At 37.8% G+C, this 25,470-nt stretch overlaps 1 protein-coding gene across 2 annotated transcripts in view; it reads right to left on the bottom strand.

Moving 5' to 3' along the window:
- Positions 1–12,821, bottom strand: part of ADAM10 (ADAM metallopeptidase domain 10) — a 120,284-nt gene extending 107,463 nt beyond the window's left edge. The window contains exon 1 of one of the 2 annotated variants that reach the window (XM_081130265.1): positions 12,474–12,821. In XM_081130265.1, coding sequence (XP_080986391.1) covers positions 12,474–12,525 — 52 coding nt within the window. In that variant the 5' untranslated portion in view covers positions 12,526–12,821. The remainder of the gene's footprint in view (positions 1–12,473) is intronic. The other variant, XM_081130266.1, reaches the window with a different exon arrangement.
- Positions 12,822–25,470: the final 12,649 nt, after the last annotated feature.

Here is a 25,470-nt window from a genome sequence, read left to right on the forward strand (position 1 = left end):
GATTTTTTTCTTCTACCTTAACATCTTTTTGAGCTAGGTTCATCCTTATTAACATCTTTATCCTAAGAGGTCATATTGATGTGATAACCTCAATGCTATTATATGTTATTGTGCCATTGTTCCTACATAAAATAGCTCCATCCTGCAGTGTATTTGGCCAATGTTTCCTCCTTTCTCTACTATTACTTTATTATACCTATACATCAGGCGTGGGGAACATCTGGCTGCAGGCCATATACGGCCAGCAAAATCATTTGATCTGGTCCTGCCAAGGCAACCGCAGGCGGGACTCAAAATTCAATAAATCTAGGAGCTTTCTTCATAGCTAATTTTTAAGTTGATAATTTTGTATGGCCCGTGAATGATGTTATAAATATCCAAATGGCCCTTGGCAAAAAAAGGTTCCCATCACTGCCACACATAATGCATACCAACATTTATTTTCTGGTCCTTAGTTGTAGTTGCCAGAAATCTGGCCTTCACAAAGCATACAATAAATTTACATGGTGCCTAGTACTTACAAACTTCATGGGCTATTTAAGCATCCCCAAACTTAAAGAGAAAATAATCTTCTTGGTTATACAAGACAATGTCCTTAATCTCATGAGAGGTATACTGAACTGAAGTATTTAAGGGCACAACTTTCTTTCAAATGGTTCAGAGAAGGGGGGTTGAAAATATTAGAGAAAGCAATTATGGCAAAAGATAACCAATAACAAATTCAAATGAAAGATATACAAATGTTAACTGAACTACATATACTTCTAATCTTTCAGAAAGTATTAATGTTTCTAAGATTAAAAAAGTTAGGAAAAAACGAACATAGTGTAGCAAGCAAATGCCTATGTGTAAAACTGATAGAATAACTGGATTGGACCTATAAGATGGAGAAAATAGATTACAAATTTTAGGGGAAAAATTGGGGGGCAGGGGAAGGAGTAAAGCAATACCAAAAAATCACCTACATCCAAGAGTAGAAAATGACCAGCAGCTGTAAGTAGTAGAAAAAAATGCAACCTAAGACAGCTTAGGAGGTTTCTCCATTTTAACAATTTGAGAACAGTAAAATCGTGCCTCAGTATCCTTAGGGGATTGGTTCCAGGCCCCCGCAAATACCAAAATCCACAGATGTTATATAAAATGGCATAGTATTTGCATATAATGTATATTTGCATATAGGCTATAGAAGGGAATGCCTACACATCATTTCATTTGCATGGATTCAGTGTAGTGCTCGGTAGGTGGCAAATTCAAGTTTTGGAACTGTCTGAGATTTTTTTTTTTCCTGAGTATTTTCAATCTGTGGCTGGTTAAATTCACAGATGCTAAACCTACAGACACACGAGGCCAACTGTATTTTTATTTCCTGTAACTTTTCAAAGACACCATTTACTAACAGTAATCTGCCTTAAAACTATTTTTCCTGATTACAAAAGTGATTACTATAGAGACATATACCTTACACTTCACTATCCAAATATTTATTATCTATCCTCAATTTTTAAAAAACAAACACATATGTAAATTTACCTATGACAAAACTAAAATATTGTACATAAATGTTCTATAAGGTGCTTCCCCTCCAACTGTAAACATTTCCTAATATCAAAAAACAAAAATACCTTGTAAAGAACTCAACTAACCAAAAGTCAAATGGCTCAAATACTCTAAGCACAAAGAATCTAATTATGCTCTGATGGTAAAATGATCCAATCTTTCGTACAAAGGCAGAATGTGACAATTTCATTATACTTTTTAAGGCATGAGATATGTTTTTAAGAGGTAGTATAGTGTTTAAGAACATGCATTCCGGAGCAGGCTGACTATATTCAAATCCTGGCTTCCCCAATTAATAGCTATATGACTTTTCTGACCTCAAATAAGTTACCCTCCCTGAATCTGCTCACTATTTGTAAAGTAAGTATAACAGAATCTATCTTATAGAGATGTTGTGAAGATTAAGTTAATACACAAAAATGCCCTAAGAACAGTGCCTGGCATATAAGTATCCCATAAGTGCTAGCTATTTATGATTATTTTCCATATTCCATGGGTAGGTAGCATCTTACCTCCCAGGAACACCTGCAAACAACTCCTGAATTCAAAACCTAAAATTTTCTGTTCCAATCTAATAAAAAATAAGAATAGGGCAAAAATATAGACTGAAAATTCCATTAACATCAGGGGAAAATATAATGAACAATCAGAGTACAGCTTCCTGATGATGGATCAATGTCTTTCTTTTTGTGGAATACAAAATATTATATAACAAATAAGTCATTTTTTTCCTATGTCAAAGAAAGTTGATTCTACAATCTTAAGAATAGGAGGAAAAAAATCTGTAAAAATGTTTGACATTACAGATCTTATTTACAGAAAAACTCAATTACAATAAATGAGAGGATGTGTAATAAGCTAAGGCTGTCACATTTCCATTCCTCAGAAAAACTACTTGTAATCAAGCTGTTTTCAACAGACGTTTCACTTGTATAATTTTAAAATTAGGTACCAAGAGCATTTTACCCCAACATAAGTGTATTTCCTTCCTTCCCTGGCCGATGTGACTCAAGTTAGTTGGGCATCATCCCATGATTCCCAGTCAGGACACATGCCCGGGTTGCAGGCTCGATCCCCAGTAGGTGGCCTGCAGGAGGCAGCCAATGGATGTTTCACTTTTCACATTAATGTTTCTCTCTCTCCCCTTCTCCTTTCCCCCTCTCTAAAAAATAAAAATTTTAAAAATCTTTTTAAAAAAGTGTATTTCCTTTCTAAGGAACTTGAGTCATCAACTGTGTCTTAGGCATCACACTGTGTTGACCAACGCTTCTTATATTTGATATGTATTCATTAGGACCTTGAAGCACTAAATAACCATTAACAAAACTGTTCTCTTGTGTGACAAAGTTAGGCTTCAAGGAACTATCATGTCCTATATTTCAGTAATATACTTAAGTGCCTTTACTGCACTCTTGGAAACACTACTTCTACAATGTGTCTTCAAACTTAAGCCACATTATCCATTTCTTCACTAGAAACCAGTCAAATCATTTTCTACAAGTGAATATCTATACCTAACAGTTACAAGTGAAAGTTCAAGATAAGAGGGTGTGTCTACAATTATAAGCATATTTCAACACACCAACTTTTTGAGATAAGCTAGTCTCTAAGAAATAAAAATAAAGCTAGTTGGCTCAGAAGTGAAAGTAAGCAGTTCTTTTTAAAATTATAAACTAAAGAGATCACAAAGAACACAAAACATCAATGATTAAAACCTACTAAATGTATTCAATTTCTACCAACTTACGATATACAACTTAAAAATCCAAAAGTAGAAACGTGTACATAATTTATATTTCTATGCTCATTTGAAATGTCTTTATACCATTTCAAAAAAGTATAGACACAACTACAGACAGTAACCTATGTAAGGGATTGTCACTTTTAACCTACCTAAATATCCCTCTCTCCCTCTCTCTCTCTCACACACACACACCTATCCAGCCACCAACCTATCTACCCCAGATCCTGTTTTCACCCTAAACCCACTCTTATTACTACATCCTTCTCCTATATTATATCCCAAAGCATCTGCCTCTGCCTCCTTCCAGAAAATGTGGATGTGTTAATAAAACAATTCTGCCAAAGGTGGTGTTGATGATAAGGTGAGGGGAGAGGGAGTTATGAAAAAGACATGGAAGTTTTTGAGGACTTGTAAGTTAAAATTTTGAAGAAAATAAATTGTGAAAAGTTGAAACTGGGCAGAATTAATTCTGAAGATAGATATGTGAAGTTGCTGATTGAGTATCTCAAAATATCTTTTCCCACAGAAACTAAAATCCTACTAATCCATGGCTCTACTGAGTTAACAAGCAACAGGTTTAGTTGGGTTTTTACCTTATGGGTTATTAGCCATTCAATCACTTATAAATTAACAAAATCAGAATTTTTTTCACAAACTGGACAATAAAGAGAATAATGGGAAGTGCTAAAAGATAAGTGATAAAGTAAATGTTTCAGAACTGCAGTGCTTAGAGCACTGGGACAGGAAGGCTTAACAAGATAGGAATATGGGAAACTTATGAAAGTTGAGTAATCAATTAAGACAGCAAGCTATCAGAAATAACAAAAATCTGCCCAGCCGGGCATGGCTCAGCGGTTGAGCGTCAACCTAGGATCCAGGAGATCAGGGTTCGATTCCCGGTCAGGGCATATGCCCGGGTTGCAGGATGCAGCCGATCAATGACTCTCATCACTGATGTTTCTATCTCTCTCTCTCTCTCTCCCCCTTCCTCTCTCTGAAATCAATAAAGATATATTTAAAAAATAATAACAAAAATTAAAAAATAAAAAGATTCAAATTTCCTCTAGAGCAGGGTTTCTCATTTTCAGCATTAATGACATTTTGACCAGATAACTCTTTATTGTGAGGGGTCTATCCTGTGCACTGTAAGATGTTTGGCACCATCTCTGGCCTCTACTCACTAGATGCTAGTAGCATCCCTCCAGTTTTAACCACCAAAACTTTCTCTAGACTACTTATGAATATTTTAGTGTCTGCTATGTGTACACATTTTAACTACATGTTCATTGTTTACAGAACACAAAACTGCATAAGTACTATGATGTAAATTCATAACAGGCATTTAAAAATATTGAAAGATTAATATTAAAAATGATAAAATTGTGTTGGAGAAAGAATTATGGATTTTCTTAAATTCTATTTTCTAATGTTTACTAATGATGTTCTAATACTTCAATTTTGTAAAATACATTTTATCCATCTATATTTTGTAACCTATAGATTGCAAAGAGAAGTAGTCCTGGAAACACCATAATTATAATTATACAGCACTTCACAGTCTCTTCAGCATTCTTGCAAATGTATCCCATTTAATTCTTAAGAGATATCAAATTACTATCTCACTCAACACAACACATTACTATCTCACTCAACACAACAGATAGTGTAGGAGTCTATCTGTATTCTGTCGAAAACAAAATCCACAGTTAACAGCTCAAAATGTATATGCATGTATCCCTTGTCATCATCAATGCAAACAAAGATCAATGGAAATAAATTCTGCTCTACAAATTGTATGTGTGCATTTGCCTCAAGATCACATTCTTTTGTCTCTGAAATAGGAAGTTCAACAATTCACATATAATCAAGAGTATCAAGCATATTCTTGAACTAAAGAGCATAATTCCAATTTAAGGAGAATAACTTTACACTTGTAAACTAAAAACATACCTGTTAATGTATCATTAAATCTAACTTCTCCCCTCCTCTCCAAGTTCACCAAACTTCTGTCTCCCAACTATCTGGAACAGTGCTTCCCAAATGACTAGCCACAGATTACGGAAGAGCTATGCAAAGTCTTAATCCCCAACCAAAGTAGGAGCTGTGGGAAGGATAAAATCTCAGACTGGCACACATCTCAACCTATAACCTCTTATCTAGATTCAAAGTCTTACATATTTCCAACTTCAAAGATTGAGGTCCTCAAAGTTTACAAAACCACATTCTCCAATGCAACAGTGTCTAAGATCTAAATTCAACAAGAGTGAGCCTTCAATAAATTTTGTTATCTTCACATTAAACATTTGCCAAGTTCTACCAATTTTTCTTCCACGCCATTTGTTCTATCCTTATTTATTTCTATAATGACTACCTAATGCAAGACTCAATCACCTAGTTCATCAAGCAGCTAATTTATTCCTTATTGTATTATATCCCAACTCCTCAACATGGACTCCAACCAACATTCCATAATACTCTACTTCACAGTTACTATGTTCTAGAATATGAATAAAGTCCTGGTTATCCTGGCCCAGTTAGCATTTCCCCTTATTTCCTGCCATGGACTCTCCATTCCAGGCAAGTAAACCTACAAGCATCTTGACTAGACTATAAGCCATTCCCTTCTATCTCAAAAAGCTTTCCCCAACTGGCCGATGTCCCTCCAGCTTAATAAATCCTCATTTCAACTGCAATTACAATACAGAAATAGAACTATTTTTTTAATTTATCTTTATTGTTGAAAGTATTACAGATGTCCCCCATTGATCCCCTCCACCCCACACGCCCCCTCCCCCAGGCCTTCTCCACACTATTGTCTGTGTCCATGGATTATGCATATATGCATATAATTCTTTGATTAATCTCTCCCTACCCATTCCCCCACCCCCTCCTTCTAATCTTAGAACTGTATTTTTATATCTTGGAATTTCTGTCTACACTGACAAACTCAGTAATTTTTACTTTCTCACTAAAGACTATGGCTTCATGACTCCTAATAGCTGTAGACATACAATAAACTCTGATGACTAAATAGCATATTCTCACTGTACACATTCTCACATTGCTTAGTTGGAATTATAGTAGCTTCAGAATGTATTCACCCAATATCAAAGGAGTCTATATTCCTGAGAAGTGTTCCCAGTACTGCTGTTTCCTGCAACCTAGCTAGGAAAGAACTGTCCCCACCAGTACTAAGGCAAAGCCTTCCCACTGCTTGTTAGCAAGCAATGTTACTACCCTCATAGGAATCTAACTAGTAGGATTATTAGTTTTTCCAGTTATCCTTAACATTGCTTCCTTTTCCTAGTATAAAAATTGACAGCTAAACTAGACAGAATTACCACTACTCTATTTTTATTCAGAACAAGCAGACTTTTTTTTAAAAAGTTGCTTGGAAGAATCACTAACACTCATTAAATAAATCAATTCCTCCTTTTAAAAATACACACACACACACACACACACACACACACACACACAATACCTGGGACTCTTTATGCACGCACATCACATTGAGACGCCCATGTGAATATACATCGAATGCAAACCAATTCCTCAATTTTAGTGTCTGCCCTGTGACTTGGGGCTCACACTGGAAATTACTGTTTCTCTGTCCACAGCCTTTCATATCCACAATTTGTCTCCCCAATTAGTGGCCATATAGGCCTCTCCTTGAAACTTCATTCTAGCAGCTATGTCCAATGACTCCCCTTTCCCACACCCAAACCTTTCCACATACAAAGCCAAAACATATACATTAAAAAAAAAGTTATCTATAGCTCATGTATTCCACTTTACATACAAGTGTGTCAAGTATGATTATTTATTACTTCCCCATAAAAAATATATTAGAAACAACTAATTAAAAGGTGATATCCTCAAGGTTTGCAGGAAAGCCAAGATATTTAACCCAAAAGTTGCAAACACTTTTAAAAGAAGCTATAGGAATGAAAAGCACAATCACCTAGAATAAATTTAGAATGCCCATTTCAACTGTTTCTGGAAACATAAAAAATAGAAACTAAAACAGAACCCAGAACAGTAATAGTTGTTCTTATGCTAAACCTCAATCATTTAAGAAAAGATTTAATTCAGCCCATTTTAAGGACACAGTAAATGTGTTCATTTTAGGGAAACTTCCATTAAAAAAAAAAAAGCCACAATTTTAAGTCTGGTCCCAGACTTGTTACATGGGAATCTTCTCATATCTGAGCCTGTCATCTCCCAACACTGTTAGAAAAACGTAACTTACTGTTGAATTTATTGTTTCATTTCAATTTTCTTAATTTCAAAAGCAGAGTTTATATTTATAACCCATTCTTCAAGGAAAAAAAAACCTAAGTTAGTCTTTATTGATATGACCCTCAATTTTCTGAGTCTCATCCCTGTAGGAAAAGAAATGGTTTCTTATTTATTTGTTCATTGAGATAAAGATATCTGGACAAACTATAACCATCATTCTTTAAGACCTTCAAATTGGTATTATGAAAACAGGGATTTTAAATAATATCTAATAACCTAATGCTAGATAAAGTTATGTGACAGTTTTTATTAACAAATTTAAGACTATGAAAAAAAATTTTAAATTACAAAAAATATACAAGGTGTCCCAAAAACATGTGTACACACTTTAACAGCCAATAGCTCAACTGATGTTTCTTTCTTTTCAGCCAGACTAAGCTTTGAACAAAGGAAATCCATCCTAAAATGTTACTGGAAGTTTGCAAACGCAGTTGAAGTACAAACACTGCCTTTCTAATTATTCAAAGTGTGTACACATTTTTGGGGAGGACATAGGGTATCCCGAAAAATGAATACACACTTTAACAGCTGATAACTCACTTAATTTTCATTCCATTTCATTTGGAATAATGGGTGAAACCAGACTAAGCTTTGAACAAAGAAAATTTATCCACTAGATACATAAAAGATAAAGTTTACAGTACAAAAGGATACATAAAAGATAAAGTTTACGATACAAAACCAGCAACAGTTGACAAATTGAGGGCACACAAATCTTAAACAAAATGATTCTTGATGTTGTTATCAGCAGTGCCTGGAACAGAACTGTCACCAATTTGAAAACAGGCACTGACAAAAAAATTATTCATTTCTGTAGATTCTTTTAAATTTTGAAAATGAACTGTACGTTAATAAACACTGACTTTATAATCATTCAAAGTGTGTATACATTTTTTTGGACACTCTATATATTAAAAGTTGGATAAGAAGTTGCAGGGGGAAAAAACATTTTTAAAAGTTTGGAGTCATCTATGAAAGACAAAGTCAAGGCAAAGATGAGAATATCATCCTTACAGGACAGAGGCAGATAGCAAAAATGAGTGAAGTATGCCAAGTGTATTACCCACAGAAATAATAGAAACTGCACCGATTGGTAAGCACAACCTAAAGAGAGCCGCTACTGCTCTACCACTCTGCTCCAAACAATGGGAATGCAGCCCAGTAGGTACCTGGATTTTCAAGTCTTCCCAAAAATCAAGAAATCCATGAATTTCATTGAGAAATTACCCGATTTTTCAATGATGATCACTAGTTGAAACTTACAACCACAAATCAAAGAAAACACATGTCAAAAGTGGTTCAGTCCAGAGGGCAATTCTGAGCTAATGTGTGAAAACTGCTTTCAAAAGGGTATGAGCGGGTAATGGGTAAAAAACTCAAGCTTTGAGGTCAAACTGGCTTGGGCATGAATAGATAATGCTAGAAAAACTATTTCTTCAAGCCTGTTTCTTCAACTGTAAAATATCACCTCTCTCTCACAAATGATGAAAAGTAAAACTCCTAACACAATCTCAGATATACAGAAATGGTCCTTACTGCCCCCACTTGATCCTGCAAGTCCTTAAGAAAATTTAAAATATATCAGATAATAACACTCTTGAAGATCTTAAAAGTTATAAAAAGGACATCAGAAAACAGAGGTGCCTGCCATGTCCAATGCCCTCAACCCCTGCTACTCAGAGAGGCCCCGTACAAATACAAAGATGCTATTAGGGCAGCGATTTCCAACCTTTTTCATCTCATGGCACACACAAACTAATTACTAAAATTCTGCAGCACACTAGTTGAAAATCACTCATTAGGGGATGGCTTGAAATGGGCCTTCTTAAAGTGATACAGCTAACTAGATTATTAATCTCCAGTTAAAAAGATAGAGTCAGAGCTCCTTAAAGAAAAGACAAAACGTCTCTCTCTCTTATTAATTTCATAGACCCTTAATTGCTAGCAGAAGTGAAAGAAATAGTCTATAATTTTAATATTTTGGGCCAAACTTTCAGAAGACTTATTTCTATAGAATGCATGGTACAAAGCAAAGCAATTACACCAGTTTTTAAATATTAAAAAAAGTCATACTCTAAAGTTCATTTTATGTATAATTTCATCAAACCAAAACGTAATGGAATTGGAGTTACTACTACAACCAAAATACCTTTTGACTTCTCAAACACACTAATTAATTTTTTAAAAAAGAAAAGACATCAACTCTCAGCATATGTGTTAAAAATATTCACACATACATAACAATTCTTTGGGCTATATATATATTTAATAAAAATAAGACCAATAAATTTCTAATGTGGTTACAAATAATAAAGAAAAGCATTTTATGTATATACTTGAGTATATGTCTACATAGACACTGAACTCTAGAAATTTTACCCAGTTCTCCCTACAATACAGCATAGGCTGGGACATGTGCTAGAAATGGACAGCGTTAAGGAAAGTTTAAATTTTTAATTTTAAACACTTTATCTCTTCCAGCTTTCTCGTCCATCATATTAAGAGCAAGAAAAAATTAATACAAAACAGTGATTAATAAATCAGAAAGAGGGAAGCAACTAAAAGGGTTTATTAAGTATCTAAAACTGATTTACACTTTAAAGTTCAATCTGTATTCCTACTAATTCTCCTAATCTACACATATTTATTCTCTCATACACTAAAACAAATATAGAATTCCATTTGAACACATACTACCTACATATTTCATCATTTAAACTTCTTAAAAACTTGATCATAAATAGCTCAGATTAATAGATGAAAACAGTATACTATATTACCATAAACTTACAAATATCTCCATGTACCCAAAAGCTAAAATCTTGATGCTGATTTTAAAATCAAATATTTGAGTTTTTTAATAAAAGTTCTGCTTAAAACAAATATCAAACAGTGTAACAAGCCTCTTAACCACTGTTTAATGCAAAATGATACTTTATAAATGATTTCAGAGTTCTGAATTTAGAAAAGGTGTATCTGCCCTGGCCAGGTAGCTCAGTGGGTTGGAGAGTTGTCCAAATACTCCAAGGTTTCAGGTTCAAGCCCCTGTTAAGGCACACACAAGAATCAACCAATGAATGCATGAGTAAGTGGAACAACAAATCAATGTTTTTCTCTCTCCCCCTTCCTCTCTCTAAAAATAAATAAATAAAAATTTTTTAAAATAAAAATAAAGTCTGTTAAAAAAAGAAAAAGAAAGTGTTTCTTTAACAAGGGTTTTAACCCACAAAGATTATGCTGTTACTTCACTTTTTTTTCTTCAACCATCAGACTAGACCAGTTTCTATTCTTACTGTTCCATTCTTTAAAAACAAAAGACAGTTTATATACATCAGCAGTTTAAAGTACCTCAAGGGTTTGTCTTACTTTTTACTACCTCACAGAAATCAGTGTCTAACTCATTATAATCACAAAAAGTGAAAACAGAAAAGTGATTTATTGGAAGCCACATCTAGAACGTAAATACACATGTTAAATGAAAAGGCTCTTACACAGGGTCTCTAGCACATGGATATTAAAACTAAACATCTACTAGAAGCTCTTAATCTAAAATGTATTATCTAACAAATGAATAATACAAACTACAGCAGAAGTTTACCTACAAAGTTATCAACCTCGGACTAAGTAGAATACAGGACAAAAATATGGTTGGCTCTGCGATCATGAGTCAGACTAATAAACAAAAGAACAGAAACAATATACTACATGAAATATTCAGGAATTTTCTACATTATCAAATTAGGTTATACTCATCCAAAGCATTCCGGAAATATTCAACCCAATGCTTTAAAAATACGTTAAGAGTTTTTAAGTATATTTTGGGCAAGTGAAAAAGTTTATCTAAAATAAAGCACTTTACCCAACAAAAAAATGATGTAGCTGGTCTTGGATACAACAGAAACAAAAATCGTCTTCGAAACCCAAGAAATGAAGAAATTACATGCTTTTGGTAAATGTAACTCCAATTTGGGAGTCAGGGGTTGCCTCTGTTTTGACAACTACCCCGAATGTCTCTTCAACCTGAGAGTTTAAGAAAACTCTTCAAGTTGGGTCACCCAGGGACTGTCGCTCTAAGAAACCCAATCCAGCCGACAGATAAAAGAACATCCTGAAACGGCTTACCTTCTCCCCACCAAACCCTTTCCCCTGGGCAACAGAATGTTTTCAGTGAACATAAACACACCCTCCTACAATCACTCTCCAAACACTCGGGCAGAGGCCGGGCAGAGCGGAAGCCACTCGGCTCAGACAAGCAGGAGACCACGGTTACCCCTACACCCGCGCGACCCCTCTGCAGAACCGGGTCGGTCTAGATCGCCGCCCCGGTAAAGAACAATTCACCAGCCCCGCCGCACAGATCGCGCAACTTCCCACGATCCTGCACCGCGGTGGAGACTCCGGAATCCGCCACCCGGCAGGGGCTGAACGCTGAAGGGTGAGGGTGAGCGCGCCACCAGGGTGGCAGAGACCGCCGGCCCCGCGGCGGCTGCCCCGGCGCCCAGCGAGCAGGCTGGAGCGATGGAGCCACCAGCCTGGGCTCCACAGCTCTCGCCCGGCCACCCGGATCTCCTGACTTTGCTTCTCTGAGAGGCGACCCCCACATCCCCTGCCGCCGGGGCGGTAGGGGGCGAGGAAGGCCTGGCTGGGGGCTCGGAGCCTCCTCGGCCCGCCACGGAAGGGAACGCGGTCGGGGTACGAGGGACAATGGGGGAGCGGGGAGCGCTGCGCGCCTGAGTGGCGCCGCCGGCCGGCCGGGCTGACTGACGCGCCCGCCGCGCGCCACGGCTGGGCTCCGCTCGGCCGGGCCGCCGCTGCCGCCGCGCGGTCCGCGGGGGTCACGGCGCCCCGGGCGCTCCGGGTCGTGCCTCACCTCCCAGCCCCGCCGCCCAGGAGAGCAGAATTAACACTCTCAGCAACACCATCTTCCGCCGCCGCCGCCTCCTCACGGGTTAACAGCAGCACATCGATCCGGAGGGAGAAGGTGAAGGGGCTTGGTCGGGAGACTCCACGGGAAGCCGAGACCTCCCCCGGCAGGAGAAGCCGCGAAGCACCTCCCTCTCGCTCGACTTCGGGGGCCAGCAACGCTCCCAGCTCCTCCAAAACAGGGACCTCCCTCCCCCTCGTTCGTTTCCTTCCTCCTTTCCCCGCTTTCCTTCCCTCGCTCCTTTCCTCTTCTCTATCTCCCTCCCCCAAGTCCCGGACCTCCGCCTCCTTCCTTGCCACGTGATGCACGGCCGCCCAACGGGCTCGCGGAGCCGCGCCCCTTCCTCCCGCCCCTCCCCCTCCCCCAAGCGTCCCAGGGGCGAGCGCATGCGCGCGGAGGCCGGTTCTTGGGCTGCTACGCCCGCCGCTGCTTCCTGTCCGCCGGCCTGGAGCTGGGATTGGGCTTCGGGGGCGGGGTTCCCGCTGGTCCCGCCCCCCCGCGGGAGCGCGTCTCAGAGGATCTTGATCCGCTAGTTTCTCACAGCTGCTGAGAACTGTTCGTGAGGGTGAAAATGGAAGCGTGAAAGAGGTTGCGGGGCCGCTTTCCACTTTTTAGCTTCACAAGGAACGGAGACTTTTGTTTCTTTTTCGGCCTTTGGTAGCGCACGACAGGCAATAAGTAAACAAAAGCAAAGTACCAACAAGCAGTAATTATGCTGGCGACAGCCACCCGTGATCAGAACACAGATGTAAAGACCTCCGAGCATCAGAGAGGAACGACACAGGCGAGGCGTGTTTTTCTGAGCTCTTTACAGATTTGTTGCACAGACCTGGCCTTAGGCGTTCTAAAAGCCTGCAGCCTAAACCACAAGGGTCCTCAGCCTCCAGCCCCAAAATGTCCCCCTTACCACTTTCTCTGTCCCATCTCTGAAGAGAGCTCTCAAATCTCCTTCACCTCAACTTTAACTTGTTTAAAGTTTATGTTTGGGCTCAGTGGTTGAGCGTGGACCTATGAGCCAGGAGGTCACGGTTTGGCTCCATTCCGTGGTCAGGGCACGTGCTTGGGTTGCGGGCTCCGGCTCCGCCTGCAGGACGGGGTGTGCGGGAGGCGGCGGATTAACCACTGTCTCATCATTGATGTTTCTCTCTCCCTCTCTCCTCTCTCTGAAATAAATTTTTTAAAAAACATTTAATAAAACAAATAACGTTTATATTTGGTTTCTTGGTAACTCATTTTGGTTCTTTATAAACTCGTATTTTATGGACTACAGATTTAAGCAGAAGACTTGAAACCACAGAACTTTAAAAAATAAATAAAAACGGGAAAAGTTCCTTGAAGTTAGTCTTGGCGATGACTTTTTGGATATGACACCAAAAGCCCAAGCAATAAAAGCAAAAACAAATAAGTGGGACTGCATCCAATGAAAAAGCTTCTGCACAGCAAAAGAAACCATCAGTGCCCTGGCTGGTGTGGCGCGGGAGCTGGAGCGCCATCCCCTGCACCAAAGGGTCCCAGGTTCAATTCCCGGTCAGGGCACATACCCAGGTTTCAAGTTCGATCCCCTGGTTGGGGTGCTAGGGAAGGCAACCAATCGGTGTTTCTCTCACACATCGATGTTTTTCCCTCTTCCTCTTTCTCTAAAATCAAAAACATTTAAAAATAAGTAAATAAATAAAAACGATTAACATGGTAAATTAAAAAAAAAAAAGAAACAATCAAGAAATGAAAAGGCAACTGTCAGAATGAGGAAAACTATTTCCAAATCAGATATCTGATAAAGGGTTAATATCCAAAATATAAAAGGACTTCTTACAACTCTATCACAAAAGCAAACAATCCAATTTAAAAATGGGCAGAGGAACTGAATAGACATTTTTCCAAATATATCCAAATGACCAACAAGTACATGAAAAGATGCTCAACACCACTAATCATCAGGGAAACACAAATGAAAACCACAATGTGATATCACCTCACCATTAGAACGGCTATGACCAAAAAGACAAGTATTGGCAAGGATGTGGAGAAAAGGGAGCCCTTGTGCACTGTTGGTGGGAATGTAAATTGGCACAACCACTACAGAAAACAATACAAGAGGTTTCTCAAAAAATTAAAAATAGAACTACTATATAACTCAGCAACCCCACTTTTGGGTAGACAGTATATGGAAAGGAAATAAAATCAGGATCTCAAAGAGATATCTGCACTCCTATGTTCATTTGTTTATTGCAGCAATATTCACAATATCCATGGTTTGGAAACAACTGCAGTGTCTCTCTATGGATGAATGGATAAAGACAATGTAATACACACACACACACACACACACACACACACACGGAATATTATTCAGCTATGAGAAAGGTAATCCTGCCATTATCGACATCATGGATGAACCCTCAGTTCATTATTCTAAGTGAAATAAGTCAGAAAAAGACAAAAACCATGTGATCTCACTTACATGTGGACTCTAAAAGACCCAAACTCATAGAAACAAAGAGTAGAATGTTGGTTACCAGAGGCTGGGGAGATGTTGGTCAAAGGGTACAAACTTCCAGATGAATAAGTTCTGAGGAGCTAATGTACAGCATGGAGACTATAGTTAATACTACTGTGTTATGTACTTCAAAGTTACTAAGAGAGATCTTAACTGTTCTCACCACAAAAAAATAAATGGTAATCATGTGAGATGATTAACTGGAGGTGTTAACTAACCTTACTGTAGTAATGATTTTACAATATATAAGCATATCAAATCAATACATTGTACACCTTAACCTTACAAAATGTTATATGTTAATTACATCTCAATAAAGCTGGAAAATTATAATAAAACAAATAAAAATACACAATTCAGTGGCATTTAGTAAATTCACATTGCTGTGCAACCACCACCACTATCTAGTTCCAAAGCATATTCATATGGCAAATAAGAAAAAAAACTTGTATTTCATGACCTAGAACTTTTTGATGGCTTTTAATTAGATAGTCTTCATCTATTTGGCATTCTGTTTGAATAGGTTGAATTAGGGAATATAAATAGTAATGGTATTGATACAAATAATATATTGGAAATCCTGTACTTCCTTTTACTCTGAATATTTTTTTAATTTATTACCATTAACATAAGTCAAGGGCATGTTTTTTTAATTCTCAATTTGAGAAATGAGTTATTATAGCTTTGCTCCAACATTAGTAAGTTCAAAAATACAGTCAGAAACTCTAAAATGTTCATTAATAGCATCCATTTATAATGAAATTATTAAAGGATGGCAGAATCTCATAAATACTTTTTTTCCTTTCTTTAAAGATCCAATCTTGCCAGGCCAGGCGTGGCTCAGCGGTTAAGCTTCGAGTTATGATACAGGAGATGAAGGTTCGATTCCCAGTCAGGGCACATGTCTGGGTTGTGGGCTCGACCCCCAGTAGGGGGCGTGCAGGAGGCAGCCGATCAGTGACTCTCATCATTGATGTTTCTATCTCTCTCTCTCCCTCTCCCTTCCTCTCTCTGAAATCAATAAAGGTATATTTTTTTAAAAAAAGATCAAATCTTAGGAAACAGTTACATGAAAACATTACATTGCATATCACCTGTGCTTGTTACTTTTCTTTTTTCGTGATGCTGTCAACAGATGATGCTTTGTTTTTCTAACTATTAGGCCACCTTGTGTCATGTTTAGTGTTGCAGAGTATTTTTTTTATCATTAATTCCAGTGGTAATAGGCAAATGACACTTTCTCTTTAAATTCAACTGGAAAAAAATCCAAAATCATATTATCAAGGTGATCACTGAAAATTACGTTTAAGATTGTATTTCTTATTTCAAAATATGAATACATTCCATACCAGCATCATAATGAGTGGTATTCTAATGTTATAAACGTGGACCACTACTCTGTTTGAAGTTTTATTACTACATTTTTGATATTTTGCAAATGTATGGTTAGCATTTATACCATCATGGACAGCCTGGATTCTACTCCTAGCTCTACCATTTATAAGCAATAGAAAAATATCCTCTGGTGAGGATTTAAAAAAAAAAAAGATATAGTTCAGACTTCTTCTCCTCTGTTAAATCTTCACTAACTTCATTACCAGGCAAAATTTAATATCTACCATTTACAAAGTTCTAATGTAGCTTTATCAAAGCACATTGTGTTTATTTAACATCTTCCCTAATCCTTAAAGATAGGTCTGAATCATATCATAGGGGATTTTAAAATAGGACCTCAGAGATTTAGTAAATATATACAACAAATGTTTACTGAATCTTAATGCTAAAATAAGGTCCATTTGACTAATTTTTTCAAACACTAGGCGTGGCTCCTCACTGCCTAAAACTGTGATTTCTTATTCTAATATTCAAGGTGCTCCACAAAAGAACTAATTTTTCCAAACTTTTCTCTTTTCCCCTTTAAATGAAACCCCTACTCACTCCAGTCAAACTGGTTTACACTTCGGAACTCCAGAGCACCTTAAACTTTCCCCCACCCTTGCTTTTGTCTCCCCTATTTCCTTTCTGCTTATACAGTATGTTTATTTAAAAAAAAAAAAAAAAGACAGCAGGCCCAAAATAGAGTCGCTTATGCTAAAGCCCCAGTCAACAAACTGAGACTTAACTTAGATTTTCAGCTCTCCTAGAAATGGAATCTAAAACCAGTCATTAGGAATCGCCTGATCAGCACTTGTTAGGTAATCTGCCTGCGTAGACTTCCTCCATAAAGGAAACTAAGCTTGTAATAACCAACCCACTTTTTTACCCACTGTAACTTCCTTGTTCCCTCTCTCTTCTGCTTATAAAAGTTTTTCATTTCGTACAGCTCCTCGGAGCTCCTTTCTATCTGCTAAATTGGATGCTGCCTGATTTGAATCAATTTTTCCTCAATAAACTTAAAAAAAAAATTTAAATATGTTTTTACTGATTTCAGAGAGAGAGGAAGGGAGAGGGGGAGATAGAAGAATCAATGATGAGTCACTGATCTGCTGCTTACTTCACGGCCCTATTGGGGATCGAGTCGGTAACCGGGCATGTGCCCTGACTGGGTACGGAACCGTGACCTCTTGGTTCATAGGTCGATGCTCAACCACCGAGCCATGCAGGCCGGAACTCTTTAAAATTTTTCATATGCCTCAGTTATCTTTTAATAAGTATTACCTAGGCTTTAAAACTCTGGTCACAGCCCGGCTGGTGGTGTTCAGCGGTTGAGTGTCAACCCATGCACCAAGAGGTCACTGGGTTGATTCCCAGTCAGGGCATTGATCCCCACTATGGGGCCTGCAGGAGACAACCAATCAATGTTGATGTTTCCATCTCATCAATGTTTCTCTCTCTCTCCCTCTCCCTTCCTCTCTCTCTAAAAATCAATAATTTAAAAAATGTTTAAAACAACAACAAACAACTCTGGTCACAGCCTGGTAGCTCATAAACCATGTTTGGTTTGACTTGTAGTCAATTTTTTTCTTACTTATATTAATTTTCAACAATTAGGAGCTTTCATATTAACATCTAAATTTCAGATTTTCTGAAAGATTAAGCAGATTTAAGTTCTTGCAAAACACCAATTGGCTGAAACTGAGTAGAGGTTGCCCTCCTTGTACGGGGCTTATCTAGTGTCACCCCAGCCTGAATTATTTTTGTCAATATTTGAGCTTGTGCCCTGTTTTAAGAACGAAACCAAATTCCAAATAGTCCTGAAGTGTTTTCTTAGCCCCCTGAGTCCCCACTAATCTCAATCACAAGTTTAGTCCAAAACACCTATTATTTATATCCCTCATCTACAATTAATCATGTGTTACTTTATGCAGGTTCTTGTATTATTACCCTGATATTGCAGAGGGCAGAGATAGAGAGGCTTTGAGGCAAACAGAGGGCACCCCCCCCAAAAAAAAACCTTACAGGGTGACAATTACAGTTCTTCTTCATTCATGCAACAAATATTTGTTCTGCTACTTATTTGAAGATTTCCAGACTGCCAAGACAATATTCCTGACATAGTACCAGGCACCATAATAGCACTTTACATACATGGTCACATTTATTCTTCACAATAATGCTATGAAGTAACCACATCCCATTTCACAAATAAGGAAACAGTGGCAGGCCAGGCTTCTAACCCAAGTTTGTTTAACTCTGAATCTTGTAGTCTTGTGAATTACTGGGTGACTCTATCCTTATTATCATTGCGTGTTCCAGAATCTATTTCTTGGCTTTGAAGATCCAGAAGCTGAATTTTTCTTAGTGTGCTTGAATTTATCAGCCAACAAGGGCTAATTCATAGGCGCTAAACTCTCAGGAGACTTATGTCTTGATCAAAATGTCATCTCATTATTTTACAAATTAGATATTCATGTTAGCAAGTCAATGCATTCTCTTTAAAAAAATGTTATTATTGATTTTAGAGGGATAGGAAGGGAGAAGGATAGAGGGATAGAAACATTGATTGGGTGCCTCCTGCACAGCCCCCCCAGGGATCAAGCTCCCAACCTGGGCATGTGCCCTGACTGGGAATCAAACTGGTGACCTCTGGGTTCATGGGTTGATACTCAACCACTGAGCCACACAGGCTGGGCCAATGCATTCTTTTTTATCTTCAATACTTGAGAAGCTAAATTATAATTGAAAGTGGCTTAGTAAGCAAGGTATCAGTGCAGAAGAGATTAATAGAAAATTTTACTGGGTACTTCATCCAACTATCCAACTTTCTCTGACATTCTATCAAGACTCTATCAAGGGCCCAGCCATGCCTGGCTCAATGGTTGAGCGTTTACCTAGGATCCAGGAGATTGCAGTTCGGTTCCTGGTCAGGGCACATGCCCAGGTTGTGGGCTCAATGCCCAGTCAGGAGGCAGCCGATCAGTGATGATTCTCTCGTCATTGATGCTTCTCTCTCTCCCTCTCCCTTTCTCTCTCTGAAATCAATAGATATATTAAAAAAAAAAAATTAAAAGAAAAGGAATCTATCAAGGAAACAGACAGATATCAGGCTACCCCCCTGTTCAGGTAACCTCCACACGAGATGGTGATCAAAGGGCAGTGTGACAAAGCTTTTTGTTTTGGGATATTCTCTAGACTCCATGCAGACCACACCTCCCTTTCTGTTATTATTTGCTTTCTTCAGGAATAATATAATTTATTAGGTGACAATCTTCTAACATTTATTCAGACTTCAATTCAATTCCCAGGCTTTACTTTTGCTTCTTTTGGACAGTATTTTGGAAAAAATACTGTCTTCTAAGGGAACTATAACTATATAGCTAATCTGACTGATTTCATACTGATTTGATTATATAATTCTCATCTTCTGGGAAGCACTTCATAGTAGCCAATATAAACTGCCTCAACTGTTATTGATCTATTTCACTTGTAGATGCTTATGTCTAGTATTCCTAACCAGATTGAAACCAATTTGAGCAGTAACAATAATAATATATTTGAAGATAAGTATATGTATATTCAGTTACAAGACCATTGATTGCAACAAAGTTTATAATAGTTAAACAATGGAAACAATCTAAATGTCCAAAAAGCAGGAATTGTCATTAATGGGATATTATTAATTCACTAGAAATGCTGCAGATGAATAGATATTAATGCACAAAGATGTTCACAATATATTGATAACTAAAAAATGTGTTCAGAATGGTTCTATTTTTGTTTACAAAAATATGTATGTGTTCAGATGCCTAGAAAAGTTTGGAAAGAATATATGTACAGTAAAATATCACTAGTGTTATCTTTGATACTTCATTCCATAAGGTGTGATGAAGGATTTTTAAAAAAATTTTTTGTTTTCTAATTTTTCTAAAATAAATATGTTTTGGTTTTGTATTAAGAAGATGAATTATTTATTTACATTAAACATTTTAAATTAAAAAATAAGACTTGTCTGTGGGGAAACTAAAACAAAACTACTTGAAGGTTTAAGCCTGGGTAACAGAGACTGATATTAACATGGAAAAATGTGGGAAAGACAATAACAATAAAGCATTTTGAGATCAGGATGATAAAATATAGTTTTAGACATGGCTTTGAAGGTAGACACACACACACACACACACACACACTCTCACACACACACACACACACACACCTTGAGAGAGAATACACTGAAAAAATGACCAAAAGACTAACTTTGGAGCATTGTGGAGTTCCGGGAGAGTAATGAAAAATAACATTGGCTATAGGAGGTAAATTTAGAAGCCTTTTACTCTTTTTTTAAAAACATATTTTTATTGATTTCAGAGAGAGGTAGAGGGAGAGAGATAGAAACATCAATGATGAGAGTCATTGATCAGCTGCCTCCTGCATGCCCCCTACTGGAGGAGCGAGCCCAGAACCTGGGCATATGCCCTGACCGGTAATCAAACTGTGATCTCTGGATCATAGGTCAATACTCAACCACTGAGCCACGCAGACCAGGTGAAGCTTTTTACTCTTGCTAAAGTTTATTTATTTGCCATAGGGGTGGGGAGAGGAGGCTTACCCTAATGCTAAAATAGTGATTCTCAAACTTTTTCATGTATCAGAACCTAGAGGTCTTATTAAAACAGACCTCTGTGATGCTGGGCTCTACACCAAGAGTTTCTGATTCTGTAGAATAGGGGTGGGACTAGAGAATTTTCATTTTTAACAAGTTCTCAGGTGATGTTGATACTGCTAATCCAAAAACTACACTTTGAGAACAACTGTACCAGAGTTGAGAGATGTCTGGCAAACTGGTGGGTTGGCAAGGCAGAAGTATGTTTGAAGAGAGAAGTTCTAAGGAAACAAGTCCTAAAGCATGATATACTTTATCCAATAACAAACCCTTAACTACTTGGTGCTAGACAAGGGGAGTAGGAATTCTGAGTTGAAGGTAATGAAATATATTCCTTGAATTCATTCCTGGTGCAGCCTATCTGGACCCATACTTAGGTCCCACTTTTAAGGACTACATAAGTAAAATTGAGAGAACCGTTTCATAAATACTGTAGCACATTAGAGCTATAATAAGAGGAAAAAGAAGGTCATTTCCCTCCATCCTCTATCATGTATCTTCAACACCACCAGCACAGACTAGCATCTGGTAAAGCAGCATGGAGTAGAAGCAGCACCTGGTAGAGTATCATAGAATTGGATTTGTTTCTGAACAGGTGTGGGGCTCCTCATGGGGGCTCTCAGATATAATTAAATAGGGAATGCACTTTGCAGGAGGCTGGAGTTTCTGCCTAAGCAGTTGAGGGCTAGGGCCAGAGCAATTTGAGTTACACGGAAACCCTTGATTTTAACTTAAATTTTTTTCACCGTATCCTGAGTAGAAAGCTATGAGGCATAAAGATATATATGCCCAGTATCTTCTGCTCAGAGCCAACTTTTAATTCAGCTAACAATAAGCAACCATCAAATTATTTTTAGTATTGATTTTTTTTTTTTTTTAGAAAGAGAGGGAGGAAGGGAGAGAGAAATAGAAACATCAATGAGAGAGAACATTGATTGGCACCTCTTGCACACCCTCTACGGGGGATCGAGCCAGAAACCTGGGCATGTGCCCTGACCTGGACTCAAACCAGGGTCCTACTGGTGCATGGGTCTATGTTCAGCCCCTGAGCCACACTGGCCAAGCATCATCATCAAATTATTTTTAGTTGAACCATCAACAAAATAAAAGCAAGATATCTTACAGGTTTATGAGGGATAAACTGAGAAAGAAAAACATAGTCTGGGGAATAATTAGAATGCTGCTACACTCTATCAGTAAGTTAATTAGCACTGAGCTAGAGGGTGGCTACAGACAAGTGAAGTACAAAAGTGGTATGTAATATGAGCAAGACTTGATAGAAGAGATAATATTCAGTAAATAAGTTAGGGTAAAAGTCAAAGATGGCACCAAGAAAAGTTATGACCCAACTAAGAAAAACAGATAATTTTAAAAGAATAATTATTTTGAGATTTAGAGATTTTTATTTTATTTTATTTTTGATTTCTTAAGCCTGAGGAAAATAATCAGCCTGTGATTTTAATTAGGAGAGGGTAACTCAATTCCTCCTTAATTATCTCACTTTAAAAGATTTTTCCTCACCTGAATTTTTATAACAGCTATTGCTTGTACCACTCATTTAGTATTATTAACTAACTTACAGTCTCAATAATCATTAAATGTGAATATGTCTTATTTCCTAAAACAGATTTTGCTCTCCCAAAGAGTAAAACCAATGTTTTACACTTTTACCCCCCATAACTCACTCTCTGGCACTATCAACAACTCTATACTGACTAAGTATATTTTTTATAGTATATGGTTCAAATATCCTTCAAAAAATATAATGGATACATTAAAAATTATGATCAATATTCTAAGACGTGAAAGGTCAGAATGCCACGAAACAATAAAAAAGAACTAGAAAGAACCCTTAGAAATTAAATGTAATATAGTATCAATAAACAATGCATTAAGAAGAACTGAAAGATAAAGTTGAGGAAATCTCTTAGAAAGTAGAACAAAAATATAAATAAAATTAAAGATAAGAATTATTAAAAAAATGAAAAAAGAAAATTTCCCAGACCTGAAGGACCTAAGTTTCTCCACTGAATGTGATTATCACCAAGTACTCAGCCCAATAAATAAAGCAAGACCCACCCAAAGATACATAGCAAATACTGAAACGTCAGGGTATCAAGAAGAAAGAGAAGATCAAATAAACTTCAAAGAGAAGAACAGGTTACATACAAAGGTTCTAGAGTCTAATCATATCCAACCACTCTAGAATCACCTGAAAGCCAGAAGACAATTGATCAATGACTTCAAAATGATGAAACAGTATTTGCAATGTTGAATTTTATATCCAGCCAAACTATAAAATGTAAAGATACAATAAAAATCTTTTTTCAGACACACGTGATCTGCAAAAATGTGTTTCCTATGCACTTTTTCCTCAGGAAACTAAGAATATGTTCAACCAAATTAAAGAAAGAAGACAGGAGCCCTGGTTGGTGTTACTCGATGGTTAAAGCATTGTCCATCCCATGCACCAAAGTTTCAGGTTCCATCCCAGTCAGGGCACATACCAAGGTTTCTGGTTCCATCCTGGGTTGGGTGCGTGCGTGAGGCAATCAATTGATGTTTCTCTCTCACATCAATGTTTCTCTCTCTCTCCCTCTCCCTCCCTTCCACTCTCTCTAAAAACAATGGAAAAAATATCCTCAGGTGAAGATTTTTAAAAAATAATAGTTAATAAAGCAATTGAGAAATCCCTGTCTGACAGCTGTGCAGCTGTGCAACAAGTCCAGATCAGAGCAAGAGGTGAGTATTCCAGGAGGGATATACCCAAGATTAAAATGGATCTGAGAGGTAACTTGATATGTGTGACAACCCTGGTCTCTGATTGAGTTGGTGGTAGATGAACAATTAAGCACACAAACAAAATGACGAAGCAATTGTTAATTCCAGGAAAAACAAAAAGTTTAACAAGAAAAGGAATATAATCACAGTCCCAGTAAAATACCTCACTTACTGGTAAACAATATTCACATAATGCTAATGCTTTAAACTTTGAGTACTTCATTTAATTAAAAATTTTGAAATAATCAGGAGGTTGGAGCAAGAGGAAGAAGAATGGTGTGAGAGGAAAGAACTAAATCCTTATCTTCCATGGGAATAAATCAATAAATAATATCTACAGCTTTTAAATGAAGAAATCAGAGTATAATCATGTACTCAGAAATACAGGGATAAGGAGCTAAAAAATTTATAGGAGTTGATTGGGACTGCTTCTTAAAAAAACAAGTCAAAAGTGTGGAGAAAAATTACATGATGTCATTAGCTAATGTTATTCCAATACATTTAATTTTAAAAATTCTTTTTAATCGAGGTTTAAAAAAGTGTGGAGGGATAGAAGAGAAAAACTGTTTTGTTTCTATATAAGCTGTTTGACGTTTAAGACTATTACATTTACATATTGAAAAATAATTTTAAAATTTGGAAAGTAACCATTTTATTTTACATCACACTTAATTAAAGAAACGTGTTAAATGAGTGAATGAAGTACCACTTTGCAATTTTGTCTTTCTTTTCTAAGCAAAAGAGATACAAAAGTTTACATTCTATTAGGCAGCAGGCATTTATATGTCTATGAAGGAAGACCTCTTTTGTCAATATACCCAGATCTTAGAAAATATTAAAAGATTTTTTTAAGGGGAAAAAAAGCCTTGTCTAGAACGAGTCTGAATAGGACCCAAATCCATTTTGTCACCAAAAAACTTCCAGCCTACTCTGTCCTCTCTGATAATTGCATGGCCTTATGAGGTGTCAGTTCAAATTAGAAAAGTCGCTTTTTCAGGAACAGGCTCTTCCTACTCCAAGCAAAGTGAGGCCAAGTTAACAAAACCGCAATGACTTGGCCAATTCAAGCACAAGCTAATTTATTATTATTGGCCCAAAGTGCCCACTCTTTTTTTCCCTGAGCAGGCCAATATCCACAACCGCACCGACGCCTCAAGTGGGGCGAACATTTTCACTAGCAGCTGGTGGGAGCGTCGTGTTTCTCAGCCAAAACGGAGGGAGACTGGTTTTTCAGTGTAGTAAATCCAGATCTCTCGAGCAGAGCCCAGCCTTTAAAATCTGCATCTCGTAAGACATTCCCTCAATTTTCCATATGACAAGCTGGGGAAGCAAAGCTGAGCCCTTCGAGGGTGAGCTCTCTTCCAAACACTGCAGCCATCGCCAACTCCCCATTTACGAGCCCAAGACTAGAACGCCCAAGACCCAGCTTCTCAGGATCACGGCCAAGCGGTGAGCCGCTCGCCTTGCCTTTAAATTAGCCGCTTGTGGTCTGGCCGCCCTAGAGTTCAACTTCCGGTCACACCGCGAGAGGATGTTTTCCCCCTGGCCACGCCCTCCTGGCCGCGCCCGCCACACCCCGCCTTCCGAGCGCGGGCTCCCGCAGACCCACAGGCGCGCGGGAGGGC

This window comes from Miniopterus schreibersii (assembly GCF_964146895.1).
Source record: "Miniopterus schreibersii genome assembly, chromosome: 1".
Classification (NCBI taxonomy): Eukaryota; Metazoa; Chordata; class Mammalia; order Chiroptera; family Miniopteridae; genus Miniopterus; species Miniopterus schreibersii.